General features: G+C 43.8%; 1 protein-coding gene and 1 pseudogene across 3 annotated transcripts in view; one reads left to right on the forward strand and one right to left on the reverse strand.

Moving 5' to 3' along the window:
- The window catches only part of SMG6 (SMG6 nonsense mediated mRNA decay factor), a 229,780-nt gene that overhangs the window by 39,974 nt on the left and 167,988 nt on the right, over positions 1-21,818 (forward strand). For all 3 annotated transcript variants that reach the window (XM_045490409.1, XM_045490410.1, XM_045490411.1), the window contains exons 9-10: positions 10,271-10,332; positions 17,239-17,384. In XM_045490409.1, the coding sequence (XP_045346365.1) occupies positions 10,271-10,332; positions 17,239-17,384 (208 nt within the window). The remainder of the gene's footprint in view (positions 1-10,270; positions 10,333-17,238; positions 17,385-21,818) is intronic.
- Positions 3,816-7,422, reverse strand: LOC123604396 (annotated as a pseudogene).

Below are 21,818 nucleotides of genomic sequence, written 5' to 3' on the forward strand. Positions count from 1 at the left end.
AGTTCTATGGACAGAGCTGGTCTAAAGACAGACACGGATGTATGTAAGATGTACTGTGGTGAATGAAACACTCTTTGAGGCTGCAGGATAAGGTGTAAGGTTCAGCCTGGAGGTAGAGGACAGGCAGAGCAAGGAAAAGTAGGACTGTACTAGATATAGAAAGGAGTACATGAGAAGGGTTTAGATAGAGATTGGGGTAGACAGAAGGAACATGGTGAGTTTTGGGCACCACGAATAATTCTTTGTTGCTGAAAGGTAGGCCGTATCAGCAAGGGTAGAGGCGGGAGGAACAGCCAAAGGCCAGACTAGAAAGGCTATTTATTCACCAAGTATATTTATTGATTACCTTTTTTAAGCCCACTGTTGTGAACCAAGTACACAGAATCCTCACTGTCATGGTGTGTGTGTGTGTGTGTGTGTGTGTGTGTGTGTGTGTGTGTGTGTGTAAATTGGTGATAAGTACTATAAAAACAGGATAAGCTTGAGCAGTGCTGCTCAAACTTTACTGCACAGTATAATCGCCTGGGGAGTTTTTAAAAATCCCAGTGCTCAGGTCACACCCCAAGGTGTCACTGTGGGAATTAAATCAGTGTCTGGGGATGGAGGCCAGGCATCTGTATTTTTAAAAGATTTGCACGCCATTCCATTATGCTATAAAGTTTAGGAACCCTTGGACTAGGGACACAACTGGAAGCATGCTTGGCACATTCAAGGGATAGGAGGCAACAGGAGTGGAGAGTGAGTATTATATAGGCCATTTATAGGAGACTGTAAGGACTATGGCTTTTTTTGTGTGTTCAGATTTTATTTTTTATTTTTATTAAAAAAAAATTTTTAAGTTTATTTATTTTGAGGGGGGGAGCAAGCAGGGGAGGGGCAGAGAGAGGGGGAGAGAGAGAGAATCCCAAGCAGGCTCTGCACCGCACTCTGTGCTGCACACAGGTCAGCACAGAGCCCGATGCAGGGCTCGAACTCACGAACCATGAGATCATGAGTTGAAACTAAGCCTTGGGTGCTTAAGTGACTGAGCCACCCAAGCGCCCCAGGATTTTATTTTTAAGTAATCTCTACACCCACCAAATGTGGGACTTGAACTTACAACCCTGAAATCAAGAGTCATGTGCTCCACCAACTGAGCCAGCTGGGTGCCCTGAACTTTGACTTTTATTCTGATGTTAACTGTGGTCTCTTTTTGTCCCATCTCTTGGGCTGGAATGTAGCAGATGGAACTGCTGTTACTCAGGATCATATTCCTTAATTGCTGATAGAACTCTGATTTTCTTTGACTACTTTTGTTTGGGTTTTGTCATATTACCCTCCAAAAAGAAATAGATTTAAATTCTCATAAATAGTGATGAACATGTTATTTCCCTACAGCATTAATATTAGTACTGCACTGTTTTTCTTGAGAGTTTTTTATATGTAGTACCTGGATAACCTATTTAATCACTATTAAATCTCTGTGTTTTATATGTTCTTCATTCAGCAACCACTTACTGAATATGTAATAAGGTACCAAATACCATGCTAGGCCATTTAAAAATATTGAAAGGAAATAAAAATATCCAAATTATCTCTAAAAGTGAAATCAGTGTTTCATTTAGTTTGGGACTTTTTCTAAAGACTCATACTTGGTTCTGGGCCACTGCTGGTCTCTATAGATTGAGTTCTTTAGAACTAGAACCCCTGGGACTTAGGGATGGGATCATGATTGTCGATGAGTGTGGAATGACTACTTCCTTTACCTTCCCTTTCTTTTCCATCTCCCTTACCATTGAGGAGTGATTGCAGCAGCTTCTTAAGGGGTCTCCTGGCCTCTGCACATTTGACCCTGGCCAGTTACCCCTTAGAAAACTAAAATTTCTAAACCGTAGCCAGAATGTCTTTTCAAAAATGGAGGTTTGTTCATGTCGCTTCCCTGCTCAACACTTTTCAGTAGCTTGATTAAGATCAGGCTGTTTAATAAGGAGTACAACTTGTACAGTTTGGCTCAGCCTGTATCTCCAGCCTCATTCTTGCAAAATCACCCACCTGGCCATGCCACTCTACCACATACCACTCTTGGGACCAGCACACATGCTGTTGCATTTGCTTATGTCACATAAACAAGATACCCTACCTGCTCCAAAACTGTTTACTCAGCCATCAGGTTTCAACTCAAGGATCTCTTCCTCTGAGGTCTCTAATGCTCCTGCTGTGGAGGTACAGAGCATCCTGTACATCCCTAATCATGGTACTTTATAATTGTGTCACCCACAAAGCGGGGATCATCCCTGCCTTTGTTCATAGTTTGGGCAGAGCAGGGATCATGTCTGCCTTTGTTCATAGTTTGGGCAGTGTCATGTTCACAGAAGGTGGCAAGTAAGTTTTTGTCGAATGAATAGATGACCTTACCACTCTCACACTCTGTTGGCCTATTAATTTCCAAGATGGGTTTGAGCTTGCGTATGTGCCTTTAGTGAACTGTTTTTTCTCGTTGCCCACCTGATCACTGAGTGGGAGATTCAGCCGTTTCCTCTTCTCTCTTACTTTACGCAGTGCAGACACAAGGTGTCCCAGCTCACCTACTTTTCGGGTGGATGGGCATGAGAGTTCCCAGGCGCTGAGAGAGATGAGTCAGAAAGAAGAGTCATTCAGAAAGTAGTCCAGTCAGAGCAACAGTGCTGCCCTTTGGCTGAACTTTCTCTCTCTGTATACCTTGGGATGTCAAGCTGGTGGCACTTTTGAGCTGGTTGTTACAGATTGTCAAACCACAGCACATGGATTCATAAACCTTAATCTGGCACTTTCCCTCGATTACGGATGTTTTGGGAAGTGTCCAAGGGCCCTCTGGCCTAAGAAAAACTTGATTGGCTTTGGGGGTGTTCTGTTTCCACTTGGTCACTTAGCTCCATAGTGGCATTGAAGGTGAAAACGTGGAGGGCCCCATTTATATTTCTTTGAAGCCTTTGGGGCATTTGAGTTCAAAAGTTTTGAGAACAGAAGTCTTTGGGCATTTGGTGGTTGGTTTGTTTGTTTATTTGTTTGTTTGTTTGTTTGGGGGGGGTCCTATCATCAAATAGGATGGTGCTTACTCAAAATTAGGAGAGGTTAGATTTAGTTAGAATCATACATTTGTGGGCTTTTAGAATTGGCAGGAACACTGTAGGTTGGTGGTTCCCCTGAGGCGGTAGGAGGTAAGTAGGTATCAGAGTATCCTGGGAGGTGGAGATTCTCTTAAACCACACTCCTCCTCACTACCCTTCTTCACTTCTCAGCCCATGAGAAACATTACTGTTTCCAGTAGATGTGTGTGGTAGCTCTCAAGTGTTGTGCAGGTAGAAAAACTTTTGAGACCGCAGTGTTCTAGATCTAGCCCAGGGATCAGCAAACTTTTTTTCTGTAAAGGGCCAGATGATAAATACTATAGGTCTTGGGGCCGTACACTCTCTGCCGAAGCTATTCACCTTGTCCTTTGTAGGGGGGTAACCACAGACAAGATATAAACAAGTGAGTGTGGCTGTATTTCAATAGAACTTTATTTGTGGATGCTGAAATTTAAATTTCCATATAGTTTTCGTGTGTCATGAAATATTCTTTTGAATTTTTTTCAACCATGGAAACAGTATAAAAAACATTCTTAGCTCATGGGCCATATAGAAACAGGTGGCATTCTATCTGTTGACCTTCGGGCTGTAGTTTGCTGACCCCTGATCTAGCCCAGTGGTTCGTAAGTCTGGCTGCCTTTCAGAATTACGTGGAGACCTTTTAAAAATGCTGATTTGCAGTGACCTTCTCCCCTCCCCGAGGATTTTGATTCTGTAGGACTGGGGAATCTGTTTTTTAACAAAAGCTTTTCTTGTGATGCGCACACACTCAGGGTTGTAGAATTACCATCACTGATCTCACTCAGGCTTCTCATTTTATAGTTGAAGAAACAGCCTTAGAAAGTTAATCTGACTTCTCAGTAGTTATATAGCAAATAAATGGCACAACCAGAGTTTGAACCCAGGTCTTTAATTCTAAGATGAGTGGTCTCTGTTCATATCATTCTGTACTCATCCCTTTCCCCAATAAACAAACGAGCAGTAAATGTAGAATAGTCGCAAACTCAGGGTTCCTTCTCCCCCCCCCCCCCCACCTTTTTTCCATGAAAGGGAAACTTTATTACAGTCCCAGGGCTTTGGGGCTCAGGCAGGAGGCCTCCCTGGGGACAAAGGAAGAGCCAGGAGAGGGGCTTCACTTGACCTTCTTGGAGCTCAGGTTGTTGGTGTGGCCGCATATCTTGCAGCAGTGACAGCGCAGGGGTGCAGGTGAGCCTAACTCTCGCTGCAGATTGTCTTGTTGCAGTTGTGTTTCTGGGCCAGCTGGCGAGGGAAGGCTCGGAGATGCCACCTTGCAGACAAAGCACCAAGTGCAGGCTCGACTCTTTCTGGATATTGTAGCCTGAGAGAGTGCAGCCATCGTCCGGCTGTTTGCCCACAAGTCAGATGCTGTTGGTCACGCGAGATGCCCTCTTTTGTTTTGGATTTTGGCTCTGACATTCTCAGTGGTGTCACTGGGCTCGACCTCACGGGTGGTGGTCTTGCCCGTCAGGGTCTTCACAAAGGTCTGCATGTCTGCATCTGCATCTGCCACGAGGCCGCTGCCACCAAACCGCTCCGCCATCTCATCGATGAGGAAGAGCGGGGTTCCTTCTTCTTATGCCTAGTGCCACTCTCCCTCCTGAGAGCCGAGCGGGGACTCTAAGTTCTGCTGTCCCTCTGTTTGTTGGCTGGGTTTTCTGGAGCTGACTCCTGATTTGACATTTAGCCTAATTTCCCTCCGGTCTGCTGGCTTTCAGGAGAGATAATGAAGTAATAGCAAGTAAATTGCTTTAATGTAAGACCGTGTTGAGGCGGCACTAAGCTGCAGTGTGAGGATGAGAGCCGTTGTTTCAAGGGGTGCATTTCTTGGAAGAGGTGGTTTTAAGAGGCACGTTTCACACTTGAATTCACATGGCTCAGATCCAGCTGTCTAAGTAGGACATCTCTACATGGAACTTGTGCTTAATTAGAGCTAATTGAGCTGTCATTTTGCCCAGAACGGTTCAGGAGTGGAGAAACTAAAGGTGAGGAGTAATCACTGTCCCTGCTGTGCCTCAGCCCTGGTGTGGCTCTTTGGTCCAAGTAAGAAATGGGAGCATGATTTTGATTTGCTCTGTCTTCCTATGAGGCATTTGAGTCATGTTACTTGGCTTGCCTGTACTTCTTTCTTTATATGTATCCTGGAAGGAGAAATACTGAAAGTCCTAAATGAATAATTTTTACCTTTATTAAATGATTACTGCATTACTGACTTACTGATAGGTTTCCACACTTGTGTTCCAGGCCCCCCTTCCTCACTTTCTGTATCATCTCCCTAGATCTCACTTCCTCCAAAGACTTTCCTGGCTGAGGTATAGTAACAAGGAGGGAAATAGAGTGCTTCCAGACACCTTCATAGCTGGTAGGCCTTGTCTTAGAATTTGGAGCATAAATGGGGAATTGGCAAGTTGGTATGCTATTTGTTTATCTTTTGCTCTTGGACTGCAAGTTCCTTGGCAGTGGGGACCCTGTCTTGTTGGTTTCTGCCTGATTGTGCCTGGCATAGGAGGAGCACAGGGATGAAAGTGGACAGCATCACTTCGGCGCTCACATTTTCCAGCACCCTGTGATCTGGGTGCTTTAGGGAGGTGGTAAATGGGCTTTGGTTGCATGCTCTGAAAGTCCTGGACATTTACTGACAGGTAATATTGAAATTTGGGTTTCCACCCATGTTGGCTCCTATTTAAGAGGACAGAGCCCCCCGCTTTTTAAAACCTAATAAAGTTGTTGTTAATACTTGGCATATCTATAGAGGTGCTCCAGGTGTTTAAGAGAATGATAATTTATGCTCCCCACAACCCTGTAAAAATGCACATTGGAATTTCTTTTAATACTGAGTACTCTTACTGTTCTTAAAATAATTCACTTTTCAGAAATTCAGTTTTCCACACAGCTGTTCAGAAGAAGGAGCAACTATTTAGGAATTGAAATTGGGCAGATTTCAGACTTCTCTCCTCCTGTGTTGTATTGCTGCTCCTGAGCACCTTTCTCCTTCCTTGCTCCATAGTTCACGGAGCACTTAGGCAGTTCTGAGTGACAATTGCCAGGGCTTGTATAAAACATTTACACCTCAGAATGCTTTAATTTGTATTATTTCATTTTATCCTTTCAGCTCTGAGTTAGGTGGTGTCAGTGGTGGAAATTCCATTTTATAGTTGAGGAACAACCCAAACTATTTTACTCACAATTCCATAGTTAATGGCAGGACACACTTCATTGTGAGGGTCCAGGAACCTACCCATTAATGGCTGCCGCCATTAATGCCTCTTTGGTCATTGCTTTTCGATGGTTTATAAGAGGCTCAGGAGTCCATAGTGAATTGGTTTTGAACTTGAACTGAAGAGCAAAGAGCCCTTTAATAATTCTAACGTCCTCTTAGGGCTATACCCAAGAAGCATTTTTAGTTTTTGATGAACAGTATGTAAATATGTGAGGAAGACCTGGAAGCAGATACGCTCACTGTTCAAAGAGTAACATTTCTTTCTGTACCTGAGTGAGACCTGAGTGTATTCAGAATCAGAAAGTTGCCAAAATGGAAACCAGTACAGGGTGCTGTGTTGGAGAAGGAGGAAGTTCAGACTAAGACTTTCCTACCTACTATGGACTTAGTATCAGTTAAGTTTTCCAAAAATTTTGCAGGAGTACTAGCTGACTTCATATCGTTACATGCAGTGTTGCTTAGGCCCAGTTGATCAACATGTAACAAATCTATTTCCTCAATATAACATGCCTTACCTCTCTCTAGAACACATCTGCTTTTTTAGCTTTTTTATGACTTGAAGTATTGTTGGTGACTATAGAGAGAAACTATGTTTAGGGTGACAGATACTTCTAGACTAAAAATAAAGCAGTGGTTCTCATTAACCAAGCTCAGGGAGAATGTGTGTGCAGTTTGAAAAAGTTCCCTAAGATTCGCTTCACTCTCACTTGAAGCACAATGCGTTGAGATCTACTTTTTACTAGATACAGTTGAAATATGATAATGGTAAGCATGAATTGTGGTCTTAAGTGGGCTTCATCTACTATCCTAAGTGAAGGGTCTTTGGGAAGTATACATAGAACCACAATATTAACAAAGCCTCTTGGTGCTCTCATTTTAATCTAGGAGGTATTATGGGTCATACAGTATGAGTTTTCTACCTAATCAGAAACCTTAAAAGTAAAACTGAAGTGCTTTTAGTTACTCTTACTCCCTTATCATCCCTTCCTTTATGAATAAACTCATCCATTCTTTTCCTGAGCTACTTGCATTATAAGGGAAGGAGAACTTTAAAAAAAAAAAATTTTTTTTTTTTTTTACATTTATTCATTTTTGAAAGACAGAGTACAAATGGGGAAGGGCTAGAGTGAGAGGGAGACACAGAATCCGAAGCAGGCGCCAGGCTCCGAGCTGTCAGCACAGAGCCTGACGTGGGGCTCGAACTCACAGACTGCGTGATCATGACCTGAGCTGAACCGACTGAGGTGGCCGCTTAACCAACTGAGCCACCCAGGCACCCCCCCCCACCGCCCCGCCTCTTTTTTTTTAGAATCAGAAGACCTGAGTTCACGTTCTAATTCTGCCATTTGCTGGCTTAAGTTGGTTAAATTTCTGAGCTGCCTTGGGGCTTTGGGGATGGTAATTGGCTTGAATGAGAGGAATTAATCTCATTCTGTGCCTACCAAAGTATGCTGTATGTATAAATATAACCAGTTATAAAGGATTCTTCCTGGTTATGGGTGAGTTAACTAGATTATGATTGATAGCTGTGGGAAAAGGGATAATTGAGTTAAAATTCGAATATATAGAGAGAATTTACATATTTTGCCTTTTTATTTTGAAATAATTTTATATCTGTAGAAAAGTGGTAAGAATAATCCAAAGAACTCTGTATATCCATCACCCAGATTCTTCAGTTGTTCACATTTTACCACTTGCTTTATCATTCATTGGGAGAGAATGTTCAGCTAAAAGCTGAGTTTACAACATGTCGAGCATGCTTTTACTTGCCTTATCTCATGTGCCATTCTGTTAACATATGGGTACTGTTACCTACATTGTGTAGAAAGAAAAACTCAGAGAGGTTAGATCAGTTGCCTGGGATTCCACAACAGGTAAATGGCAGAGGTTTGTTGTAGATCTAGAGATTTGCATTCTAGCCCAGGTTTTGCCACTAGCAGTGGTATAACCACTGGCAGTTTATTTTATAGCACTTCCTTTGTTTTCTAGCAGTTTCCCTTCATTTCATGGTACCCAGTGTCCCTGGCCCTGACTCACCTCACTATAGAGATAGGTTACTATTTATGAAGTATCTTGAGCTTTTTAGCTATATTAATCAGTGTTTGATCTAGTATTGCTGATTAAATATACTTTGTTTAAGCAAAAATAAAGACAAGGCCTTGTTTTTTTAACAGTATTTTATTTTACTATTTTATATTTTATTTTATATTTTATTTTATTTTATTTTATTTTATTTTATTTTATTTTATTTTATTTTCAGGAATAGAATTTAGTGATTCATCACTTACGTATAACATCCAGTGCTCATCCCAACAAGTGCCCCTCTTAGTGCCCATTACCCATTCAGCCCATCCCCCCACTTATCTCCCTTCCAGGAACCCTCAGTTAGTTCTCTGTATTTAGGAGTCTCTTATGGGGGTGCCTGGGTGGCTCAGTCGGTTGGGTGTCCAACTTCGGCTGAGGTCATGATCTCATGGTTCGTGGGTTCTAGCCCCACGTCGGGCTCTGTGCTGACAGCTAGGAGCCTGGAGCCTGCTTCAGATTCTGTGTCTCCCCCTCTCTCTGCCCCTCCCCTGCTCATGCTCTCTCTCTCTCAATAATGAATAAGCGTTGTTGTTTTTTTTTTTTTTTTTTTTTTTTTTTTAAGAGAGTCTCTTATGGTTTGCCTCCCTCTTGGTTTTCATCTTATTTTTGCTTCCCTTCCCCTATGTTCGTCTATTTTGTTTCTTAAATTTCACATATGAGTGAAATCATATGATATTTGTAAAGACAAAACCTTGTATGCAGAGTTTGGTGTTGAAGTCATTGGTGAGGTATGAGTATCCTCTTTTTCCCACATCTAGCTTCCATATGAGGTAGATGGAACTGCCATGATTTGAGGATAAACCAGAAGAGTTTTTCCTGTTAGGTGAAGTATCCAGGGGTGCTGGACTATTCCTTGTCCTGAGCACCCCTTGACGTCAGATTCTTGACCCTTCTTTCTGTCTGGCTACAGGGCCCTGAGCATTTTGGTTCTGTAAGACCAGGAAAAGTGACAACAAGGTTTGGTTTTCAGATTATCTCCACTTTCTTTGAGTTCCTCTCCCTTACCTCATTCGTTTGATCAGAGGAATCTTTCTCCTCAGTTTTGATAGAAGTAGATTTTCTGGAACCTTGAACTGAAGACTATAAATTTGGTAGCTCCTGGGCCAGATGGGACCGGCAAATGTATGTTTTGACTTGCCTAATGTGTAAATTTTTTTCATTAGTAGCCAACATTTAAAAGCCAGAGGTTTCATATAAAAACCTAGCTTTTAACTTTTCCTTAAAAGGGGGCAGGTGGGGAGGGGGGAAGAAATTATAAAACTGGGCCTACAAAGAGCAGACCTGGACTGGAACGGCCATAGAGCACTACTGTCCCCACCAGCCTGTTTTGTACTTGGCCCCTGTAGACACTTGAATTTTCAGTTCCAGACCTAGAACTTGAATTTTTGTTTTAAAAGCTGGGCTTTTAAATGAGTTAGTTAGTTACCTTATCCTTGGTTACGAAAGAATCCTGCTTTCTTGGGTAGGTAGAAAAATAGCTTATAAATAAGATTATGGCCTTACCAAAATCAGAGTATTTCCCCTGCCTTTTCACTGTTTCATTTCCATCATTGTGGGGCCAGATTGGCTCCTAGATCTCAGAGAGCTGCAGTCATCACTTCATTCCCTGCACAGAGGCACCACTGCCAGCAGAGGGTGCTGTCGGCTCACCGAGCCTGCTGTCATGTTGGCTCAGCTGATCAGCAGCTGTTGGGCATGTGCCCTGGGTCTGTTTGAGACATTGGGCATGTTCATTTGGTTCCCATCCCTAGTGCCCACCCCTTAGACCCTGGCCAGGTTATTGTGTCACTAGGGACTCTGTTCAGTAACAGGAAACTGGGGAAAGTTTAATTGTTTTCTCCTCTCTCTTTTTCCCATGCAGCTGAACAAAAGGTTCATCCTCAGTTTTCTCCATGCCCATGGGAAGCTGTTTACCCGGATTGGGTAAGTGTGCAGGATGTTTATTTTATTTTCCTACATTACAAGTCATTTTGGAATTTAATATTGTTAGCAACTAGACTGTGTTTGTAACTGAGGGCACAGGGTGTGAATTCTTAGAGGGCTCCACCTTCTCTTCCCTTCACTCACTCTGCTCATGAAGTTTGGGAAATATTATTCTGCATCCGTCTGTCTCTTCTTTCTCTACCTTTACTAAAGCCCCCTTTAAACACCCATCCCCCACTGCTAGTCCCTCTGGTTTCTCTTTCCTTTGCCTTTCAGCCCAGCCCCTAGTGATCTCCTTAAGGAAGTCATACTCAATCCCAGGGGTCCTCCTTAGGGAGACTAGTGTCCATTAATTTTCCCTTAAAGAGGAGGGTAACATTTGCTTTCCTCTAACATTTTCTCTTCCTTCTGAACCATACCCCTTTCTTGTCTGCTCAGGCTCCTGCCCCATATTGCTGATTCCTGTAAATGCCGAGATTTTTCTATGGTTTCCCCATCCGCCATGGTTTTACATATAAATCTCAGGGAAAGTGGTGTGTGCAAAACCCCTGTTACTTCACGCATTAAGTCCCTGGAAAGAGATTAGGTTTTGAGTATTCCTTTGGTGGATCAGAGTTTTTCCTTGCTGTATAAAACTAGGGATCCTAAAGTCTGATGTATGCCTGCATACCAGAATTGAGGTGTGCTGAGGGCCCTTGTAGTCGAGGAGAGGAATAAGTGGCAGTGCTCTCTGATCAGTCTTCTACTGCGTTTTAGTATTTTCTGAATTGGAGGTTTTATTAGGAGCTACCCTTTGAGGTGGTATCTTTTGGATTATGGATCCCCCAGGTTGTTGTTAGTATTTCCCTCTCACTTTCTGCCATAACCTTCTAAGTTTATCTGTGATGCTCTAGAACGTTTTCCTAGTGGGAGAAGCTGAAAGGCTTTGTCCCGTTTTCAGAAACACTATTCCATGGATGGTGAACTAGAAAGTGTGCTTATTACATACTCATTTGTCATCAACCTGGGCAAGAGTGACAGTGATGGCCAGCACAGGGGGTACTCTTGATTTTGAAATCACTTGGGAAACCTAGAGCAGTGCCAATAGATGCATCTCTAGTAGGAGAACTAAGTGTGAAGTAATTCACTCGTGACAAGGAAATCAGGTGTGTCAGTAGCTCCTCCCCACCCCCCTTTCCCCCCCACCTTGTAAGCTCTACTCTGGCAGTTTTTACTCAACACTGTTGTATCCCTAGTGCCTGGCATACGGTACCTACAGCACATATTTACTGAATGAATGAGTAAATCTTTACAAGAAATGGATAGGTTGTGAAAGACTAGAGAGAAGGTTCCTAGTGTTCTAGGAGGTAATAGTAGACCCAGTCCAATCACCAGTGAGTCATGTAAAGCTACAGTTACAAGGTAGGCAAGATGATACCAATATCGTTTCATAAAATTAACCCATCATAGCAGGAAATACTGTTATGCTGCACCTAAAATCGGAACTATGGTTCCTTATCTCTTTGTTATCTTTTTTAGTTATCATTTTAAAAATCTTTCTTTCCTTTACTACCTTTCCACTCCATATTTCTCTCCTTCTCTCATTTTCCTGTGTTTTTTCTTTAAATGTTCATGTACCGTGTTGTTCCAAGTCAGTATTTTTCAACCTTCATGCCGTTGATATTTTGAGCCTTAGAATTCTCTGTTGTTGAAGGCTGTCCTGTGCATCGTTACGATGCACATCTTATGATGGTTTAATGGCATCCCAGACTTCTACCCGCTCCATGCCAATAGTGTCCCTTCCTCTTCTCACCAGTCATGATACTTACAAATGTCGCCAGACAATGCCACATGTTCCCTCCGGGGAAAAAAATTGCTCCTGGTTGGGAACCACTGTTCTGTTAGAGATTTTGGCTAAAGAAGTTATAAATCTTGGTCCAGAACGTAGAAATATTTAGGATATATTTTTGTCAGGTTTAAGTATTAGGTAGAACTTTACTTTTGTTGTCTTTAAAAATTCTCATAGATATTTTGGAGGATGTCAGGGAAAGAACCACAATAATGATTTAAAAGCTAGGGGCGCCTGGGTGGCGCAGTCGGTTAAGCGTCCGACTTTAGCCAGGTCACGATCTCGCGGTCCGTGAGTTCGAGCCCCGCGTCGGGCTCTGGGCTGATGGCTCGGAGCCTGGAGCCTGTTTCCGATTCTGTGTCTCCCTCTCTCTCTGCCCCTCCCCCGTTCATGCTCTGTCTCTCTCTGTCCCAAAAATAAATAAACGTTGAAAAAAAAATTAAAAAAAAAAAAAGCTAGAGGAGAAATTAATCTTAAGAAGATTAAGGTAAGGGGTGCCTGGCTGGCTCAGTCAGTGGAGCATGTGACTCTTGATCTCAGGGTTGTGGGTTCGAGCCCCATAGTAGGAGGAGAGATTGCTTAAAAATAAAATCTTAAAAAAATTAAGGTAAAAAAAAGGTCTAGAGACAGCTGTGGGGTACCCTAACTGTATTTAAATATAAAAGAGTCATAACCAGATAGTTTTGATTCCTGTGGGATGACAGCAAGAGAAAATAGGCTTATGTTACAGCTGAAGAGACTTGGTTTAGGTGTAAGACAATTTCACAGAGAGAAGATGTTTGGGAATTTTCTTCTCGGGAAGCCTTTGAAAAAGAATAGATTATCTCATTTGTCAGAGGTGGTTTGTTGTGGTCCAGATTATTTTTCAGGACCTCTTCCATTTTTGCATGTAACACATCCTGTTGGCAAAAAGATAAGTCCAGTCTAGTTTCACCTTCATAAAAAATGAGTGACAGTCGTGTTCGCATAAGGAAAATATATGTAAATTACAGGCAGTCCAGCCCCCTTGATGAGTATTCTTCTTGTGCAGACATAGAGGTAAAAGAATTGAGCCCCATATTTATTCTGGAAGGCAGAGACAGAAGTAACTTCTATTGGGGGAAAAAAGAAGTATAGTAGTCTGTAAGACTAGAAAAGCAGGGAGCCCAAACCACACACAACAACATGGACTGGTGCCTAATTACCAAGAAGATGTGAAATGTGGGAGGCGTTGAAAACGAATTAAGAGTGAGGAGATTGTAATGGGGAGCAGCTGAAGACACATCCACTGTCCCGCCTGCCTTTTGAGAAAAGCCCCGGGTTACATTGCTCTCCGGGCCTGTGTCTTCTCTGTGCCAGGTGTCCCAAATGGCATCCATATCTGCTTGAGTGCCTACTGTGTGCATCATGGCCCTCCTTCCTCAGTGTCCAGGGGAAAAGAGCATTAGATGGCCTCAGGTGCCAACAAGAGTTTGTTTGTTTGTTTTTTTACCACTGACTAATTACAAGACCTCGAGAGGGAACAAGTCAAAGCCTCCTTGGACTTCAGTTTCCTTATCAGTAGTTTAAATAGATGATGTCTAAGGTCCACTCCAGTCCTTATGTTCTACAGCACTATGAAATTTTTTTTCCTCTCATTTTTACCCTGTCACATGGCTTAGTTTTGTTTGTTTTTGTTTTGCTACTGGATTGCTCCTTATCTTGTTTAGTTTTTAAAAATTAAGAAGTTGAGAAAAGTTAAGGAGCTTGATTCTTTTCTGCAGAGAGTGTCATCTAGCCCCTCTGTGTTCCTCAGCATTGGAGAGGTTGGGTCCTGCCCAGTTAGTCACTGTCTGAGTCACTCCCGATTTAGGTCCCAGTGTTGTCTGAAAGACAACTTTCTTGAAACGGCCATTCAAATGAGACAAGGTGTCTCTAGAGATCATTTCAGAAAGCAGTCTGTAAACACTCATCCTGAAATTTATTGTATCTTCTGCAGTTTTTAAGGATAGGGACCGAATCCTCTCAGGCGCAGGAGAGGGATTGAGTCAGGGATCCCATATGGTTCCTCACAGACACTTGCTTTCCTGGTGAGAGGCTGATCAGACCTGCGTCTTGACTCCCCTGAGAGAGGTTGGGAAGCCGGCAGCCTGTGGACTTTTGATTTGTGACAAATAGAATGATTTTGCCTCCCATTATTGCCTTGGTTAAAGTTACCACTTTAACTTTTACTTACTTGCCTAGTCACGCTGTTTGCACAACTTCAAGGTCTCTTGGAATTCAAAGCCTGATATATTTATTTTGGTCTTTGAATTGTGAAAAATGCAATGTTTATGTCTTGATTTATTTTTAAAATGATAAATGTTTTATATACAAAGGCCAGACGTATTCATTGTAGGGAAAATCTATTTACTGCCTATAGTGCTCAGTGTAAAATACTAAGAAAGCCCAACAAGAGAAGAAATAAAAAATTACCCATATTCTCACTATCCAGAGATAACTCTCCATCCTTAACATTTGGCATATATTTTTATCTTTTTTTCTATACATATCCCCCCCACATTTATTTATTTTTTTTTACAAATATGCTTAACAAGGGATATTAAACTACTTTAAAACTGTTTTCATTTAATATATATTGAACTTACCCCCACATGACTAAAAATGTAATACAACTTTTAAAAAATAGAATTCAGTTATATGGATGTGCCATCTTAATAATCGGCTATTGTTGGGCATTTTAGGCTGTTTCCAATTTTTTGCTGTTATAAATTACCATCTTATGCTTTGTCTTCCTCCTCTGCTGCTACTGTTGCTGCTGCTTTTATAATTTTATAAAACTTTAAACATAAATTGTATGTTGTATTTATCTCCACTTTAATATAATTTTTGCTCTGTGATATGGGTGGAGCAAAGAGAAACATAAAACTGCTTACAGGTAGTTTGAGGCCAAAATCAGCAATTTAGTGACAAAATTGGGAACTAGAAACCCTGTGATTGAGTCCAGAGGAAAGATCTTTTATCTGTGCGTCCCTCAGTTACTGCCTGAGCTGATGTAGTCTGAGTGGATTCATCTTCCTTCTCGTAGCTCAGAATTGAAGTATTCTAATTTATATCCTTATGTATTTGATGTTTACTTTTGTTTTAATCATGTTGAACTAGTTGAAAGGCAAAGGGAGGATTTTATTGTAATTAAAAAAAAAAAAAAAAAAGATGTGGACATTTGACCTGGTGCTCGTTTGAGATTCCAGTCTGACCTAGGGAGTTAATGGATCTGTTTCAATTTCCACCCCAGGGAAGAGGCTTCCTCAGACACAGCTTCGAAGCAGGGCTGTCCCACGTGACACTTCTGTCATGTCATTCCGTGCTGGCTCTCTACTGCTTTTCAACACGGAGACACATGGCTCTGAAACTTGCCCATTGTGGCTGCTTTTCAAGCAGAGTGAACACTGCTATTCTCGTAATGAGAAGTGCTAGCCCCCTCCCCACCTCCAACCAGAAAGAGTGCTGCACAGTGTCAAGATTTAAAATGAAACCTTTGTTATAGCCCATGGGGAAAAATGGATCCATTCCAGCCCCAAACATATCACTCTCTGCCATTCCAAACCTACCAAGAGTTTTAATGGTTCTGAAACTTCTGGAAGGAAAAACAAGGTTCTTTTTTTTCCCCTCTTGTTTTTTGGGGAGGAGGGGCACTGAAATGGCACGTTGGGGAAAAAAGCAAATACATGGCATGTTTTGTGCCAATGAAAATGAGGACAGCTCAGCAGAGAAGGGAACTGAAGTATAAACTGTAATTGACCCATAGCTGTGGCATGACTCCTGGGTACCAGGAGGTCAGTAATAGGAGTTGCCATCCAAGGGCAAGGAATGAAGATTGCTAAAATGCCAGAAAGCTCTGGAGCTTCTTTCCTAACCCATGGAGGCTACTATTCAGTGGGGAAAGGGCCAAGGTTCAGGTGAAACCAGGAGCACCTTTCTCTAGGACCTGAAACTGTTGTATCTTTTGAGAAGGATTCCCTTCCCAGTGGCTTTCCAGAAGCTATTTATTAATCGCGCCTGGAGCTATTCCTCACCCCCACCCCCCTACCCCAGTGTACCACAAGGAGTTTGTTTGTTTGGGGGGGGTGGGGGTTGAGGATGGATAAAAGATACTTTGCTGACCACGAATTGTTCGGCATGGCTCTAAGGCCCATGTGCCTGGTTTCTCTCTCTAGCACCAAGTCTGAATTTGCTTTTTATTTTCTGAGGACTTGGGCTGTGGTTTGTTCGTGTTGCCAAAGGAGCTCCAGGCATGCACCACTGTTTGGGATCCAGTGGCCACATTTGGCAAGCAGTGGTTTGAATGACCTCTCTTTAGGAGCCCTAGGTCACTGGCTGGATTTCTACCTCCCTACATTACAGGCTCTTCCTGTATTGGGAGTGGCAGTTGGCCAGGGCATTATATTTCCACTGGCCTGAAAACATACAGACCCTGATGAACAGAGGCTTGTGAGAGGGAGGAGGACAGCAACACAGGAAAGACTGAAACACATCATTAGGGCCCTTGGGCTAGGGATTCTTCAAGGGGAAGTTTGGAATCCTTAGGTGGAGCAGTTAGTGCTATAGCACCTGAAACACAGCAGCAGAGCTCGGTCTGGTTTCCTGAAGCGAAGCCTCGAGTGAGGACTCTCTAGATTCATGAACCTCTTTTTATAGAATAGTTTTCATACCAGAGAGTTTGGGGAATATGTAGGTTTTAGAGCTTAAAGAAAATTCGTTCACTGTTCACAAAAACCGATTGTTTCACAGAGAAACTTTGACTTCAGCTTGAATCCACTTACTGCCAGGGGTTAGGAAATAGCATACCAGAGCATAATAACTCAGAGCAACTTATCCAGAGGTTGAGTTGTTTCCATCCCTGATCAATTCTTTCTCTTAAATGTGGTCGCCACCTTAGGATACCAGGAAGGTTTGTGAAAGAAAACGTCCTAGGCATTAGTTGTCTGCTTTCAGAGAGACACCGTGGGATGGGACGGGGGGGGGGGGGGTTGGGAAGGGGGGGGCGATTTTGTGTGTGCGCGTACACGCCAACTGCTGTTGGGCACATACCTCCCTGAATGAGCTGGCTGTGTTTGTAGGATGGAGACATTCCCTGCGGTGGCTGAGAAGGTCCTCAAGGAGTTCCAGGTGTTGCTGCAGCATAGCCCCTCTCCTATTGGTAGTACCCGCATGCTGCAGCTTATGACCATCAACATGTTCGCTGTGCACAACTCTCAGTTGAAAGGTAAGGAATGTCTCGTTTCTTTATCTACACAGGTAAAGATTAATCTAGCTTCTATCCTATGGTACCATATCACTCCATTCACCTGATACACACACACACACACACACACACACACACACACACACACACACACTTCTCTATCAGTGTCTCTCCGATTTTCAATCTACTCTCTGAAATCTGTGTGACTCTCTAGTGCTTGGGTGGGATGAAAGGAGGGAATCATGGGTATGGAGCTTAATTTGCAAACCCAGAGATGCTGTTGCACATCTGGCCATGCTGAAGGCAGCAGCAAGGCCTCTTGGAGGCTGCAGACCCAGAGCCTCTCCCAGGGGAGAGGCATTGCTGAAATGTTTCATTGCAGAGACCATACGCTTGGCAGGGATTGGGAATAGCTGTTTCTGGACTCATGTACCCTGTTTGTTCGATATGGAAAAGTCTAGTTCCCTATGGGCTATCCCTTGTGGGAGCCTGCCAGGGAGTATGAACAGTGAATTGATGAGCTTTGGTGACTCAAGCTGGAAGCACAAAAATCACCAGGCCCAGAATTTGGCTATCATACTGGTGTGCATTCTGAAATGCTTTTCTGAACACTGGGGTTTTTAACACTGGGGAGGGAGGGGCTGATTGGCAGGAGTTTTAAATGTTCTGAGGACCAGGTCACTGTTGAAGGATGTTACCAGGATCCCTCCCCTCCACCCCACTTAGGTAAGGATGATGTGGTTTGACTTGACGGAGCTATGCAGCGCGAGGGTGACATTGTTTTGTGTGTTTATTTGGTCCATGCTGCCAAAGAACCATTTCGGAGCATTGACAGAGACGGTTTGGTCTCAGCGCTTGTTATCGGAAATGCCAAGAAATGGGATTTGTCCCGTGCAGACTCTGTTGTAAAACAGACCTGGCCTTTCTGGACAGAGTGTTGCCAGTTCTCTTGTTATATCTCTTCTTAGTGCTTTCTCCCTCTGAGGTGGATTTACTTTCCTTCCCATTTGTGTTTGGGGGTTATGCTTTAGCTTGCTGGTGTTGGGGGGGGGGGAGTGGATTTCTCCCCAGATGAGAGTGTATGCCACACTTGCCCTCGACACTTGGCTCCTCCTGGGACACTCTGCAAGGTCCTCTGCTGCTCCGCCTGCGTTTTCAGTCATATCTGAATCTTAGAGGATTTTCTCATCTCGTGTTGCCTGCTACAGCATTTAGAATTCCCAGCAGAAGTCGAGATGCAGAGGCTTGGGTGCCTTTTTGAGGCTGGCTCGTTATTCCTGAGAACACCTCTGAGGAAGCACGCACTCCTGAGGAGGCAGCGGGAGTTTCCAGGAAGGAGGAAATAAAGTTTGTGAAGTGCTGTCATCGTGAGGCTTGAAGTCCAAAGGGGAGGGGGATTGATTCCTTCACCGTTGCTCTGCTGGTTCTGTCGAGTGGGAGGCTCACCAGACTCGGGAGATGCCCTCCTGTTCATTTTCCTGCTTCCCTCCAGCAGCAACACGGAGTTCAGGAAGTTGCCTGTCACAGAACCGCAGCCTCTGCCAAGGTGTGGTTCCGGCCTCAGGTGACCTGTGGTCTCAGGAGGTGTGAATGTAAAGGACCTGCAACTCTTGCCTGTGAAGCATCTGTTGTCAGCAGCTTCTGCTCCATGAAAAGGAATGCCTTGGCCTTTTCATAGGCCACGAGTGAGTCCTTTTCTTGTAGCTGCTATTACATAAAGGTTAAGAAAATATGGGTGAAAGGAAGGTGAGATGGTGAGAATGGAGAAAGAAAAAAATAGGTGGTTCTCCCATTTGAGGCCAAGGTTCTTTTTTTTAGGACTCTTCCATCCGTGGTCAGTCATAATGAGGACCCGCTAGCCAAGAAGGACATGTCAAAGCCTGTGCTTGACTTGAGACCCTTCTCGTTTCTGGCCTCGTCCTGATGCTTACCTCCATGAGGCAGCTGGGGCCAAGGGGAGTAGGAGCTGAGGTGGTCAGAAGCTCCAAGAGCGTTTCAGGGAAAAACAGCCTGGGCCACAGGATATAACACTCAGCTGGGACAGAGAGCTCTGCGGACGTGCTGCCAAGTACCCGGTGTGCAGTTGAGGCGGCCGTCCAGACCCCACTGTGTGGGCTGCCATTGGGAGAGGGGTGAGCAGAGCACTCAGCGGGGCTGGTTGGTGGGAAGATGCACTTTTCCATTTCCCAGCACATGAGTCATCTTCTCTGGGCCCCTGTGCTGTGCTTGCACGGACAGTGGCAAGAAGGGGGTGTTGTGGCTGAGTAGCAGCATCTGTGCCGGGGGTGGAGAGGGAAGGGGGTTGGGGACAGGGTAAAGATTTAAATCCTTCACTAATCAGCAGCAGTTTGAATCACATTTTTATGAGTAAGGAAGTGATAAATCAGCCCTGAGTGTTCAGCCCGCAAGTCCTGTCAGCTGGTGCCCTTCTAAAGGCTTCTCTCCAGGCCAGTCTGCTTGCTGTCAGAGTCGCCACCCAGACACGGAACCCTGACTGTCTGAGACCGGGAAGCAAGGGCCTGATGCTGCCTGGCCCTCCCAGGTGCTTGGGGTCTTGGTGATTTGGCAGTCACTGCAAGTTACAGAACATCTGGGCCATCATTTTTCTTTCCATTCCTTCTTGGACATGTCCTTCTGGGTGGGTGCTTGCGTATGTCAGTTCCTGGACTCTGTGGAGAAGGAACATTCCAGCCTGAAGCAGAGGTGATCTGTGGCCCCCAAGGCAATCGCGATCCTTTCAGTCTGTGCCTGGGCCTTCCTTGTAGATGTGGTACCTTAGGAGGGTGATTTGAAGAGCAACAGGGACGTCCTTACTAAAAAGTATGTTCTTTGTTAATGCCTCTAATTCATTTTGTGTGTCTGTGTATGTGTGTTCAGTGCCACCCTTGTATTGCTCTCCTCTTTTCAAAATACCAACAGTTGAGGGGTAGAAATGATACTGTTACTAACTCTGTAGTGTGATTACTTTTTAAATGTGCTTTCCTTGTGGTCAAGAGAGACACAAAACTGTTTAAAAGCTTTGGATGCCTCCCAAGTTAAAATGGGGGAGAAAAACTTAGCAAGTGGTGAGTTAAAGGCATCTTTCCCCTTTTCCTAGGTTATAGTTTACCCTGGCGCTCAGGAAGGTGGAGGATGAAGGTCAGATTTGCCCTCTTTGCACAGGGGAAAATAAATTGAGTTTTGCCACATCATTTAAAATCCATCTAAACTTTCCGATCTCAGCATTGATCTTCAAATTCGCGGGTTGAGGCATGCCTGGCTGGCTCAGTAGGTGGAGCACGCAGCTCTTGATCTCAGGGCTGTGAGTTCGAGTCCCATGTTGAGTATAGAGATAACTTAAAAATAAGATCTTAAAAAAAAAATGCATGGGTTGAGGGCCATTGGTGGGGGGAGACCTTTATCTCCTCCTCTCATATGGACCCTTTGCAAAAATTCTGCCTCAGTGGAACTATAGAGTCTAGAATCCTGCGCAGAAGTGATTGGGGACAGATAAATTTGAAGGATGTTTGGGGGCTCTTAGCAAAGTGCCTGCTATTTATTAGGCACTAAGCCTTTGTTGAATGCATGGATGAAGGCGGCCATAGTTCTGGGCAAGCCAGCTCTCATTGAACAGTGTGTTCCTTACTTGGCCCATGTCCAAAATTGTCCTTTGGCGAGTGATGGGTGGTGGTGAGATAGGTGGTTCCCAGAGTGATGTCACAATTGGTAATGTCTCTACAGCATTCTTGAGCCTGAAGGGAGAAATGGGGCTTCTCCACGTGCCTCAGCATTTAACACTTCAGTGGCCATCTGACTGACTGACGTGATGCTGGAGGGTGAACTGTTGATCTAAACCACAAACACTCCAAGAATTTTAATTTTTTTTTAATTTTGTAATTTAAGGAAATAAACTGGAGTTTCTTGAAGAGGAATAATTGAAGCAACGTTTGTGGTAGGGCATCACTGAAACCCATTGCATCCCCCATCTGTGCCCAATTTGGTCCAATCTGGCCTTCCCCCCCTTCCTTTTTTTTTTTTTTTTTCACCCCCTCTTGGTCTCTCTCTTTTTAAAAAAAAATATGTTTTATAATTCCTGGAATCAAAACCATCTCAGGCACACACTGTTTTATTTTACTGTATTATTGGATTATACTTCCTATAAATCATTGGATGTTATTCATTGGCCACCACTGGAATAACTTCCCTTTTCTGTGCCCTGGCCCCCTCTTTTTCCTCCTCCTTTTCCTCCTCTGCCAGTTCGTAGACTAGGCCTCCATTTCAGCCCTGCAGAAATGGTGCTCTGGTGGCAGCAAGAGGGCACCCAAGAGACACTTCTTGTGTGTGCCGTCGGTGCTCCCTGCTTTTAGGGAACATGTAGGGGCTGGGATTGAGGTAGGGCTGGACTGGCGTTATCATTTATGCTTGCTCTTATGGTTTGTTAGGAATCCTAAATTGGAGGCGGTAGGGGGAGTGCCA

The sequence above is a fragment of the Leopardus geoffroyi genome, chromosome E1, assembly GCF_018350155.1.
Source record: "Leopardus geoffroyi isolate Oge1 chromosome E1, O.geoffroyi_Oge1_pat1.0, whole genome shotgun sequence".
Lineage (NCBI taxonomy): Eukaryota > Metazoa > Chordata > Mammalia > Carnivora > Felidae > Leopardus > Leopardus geoffroyi.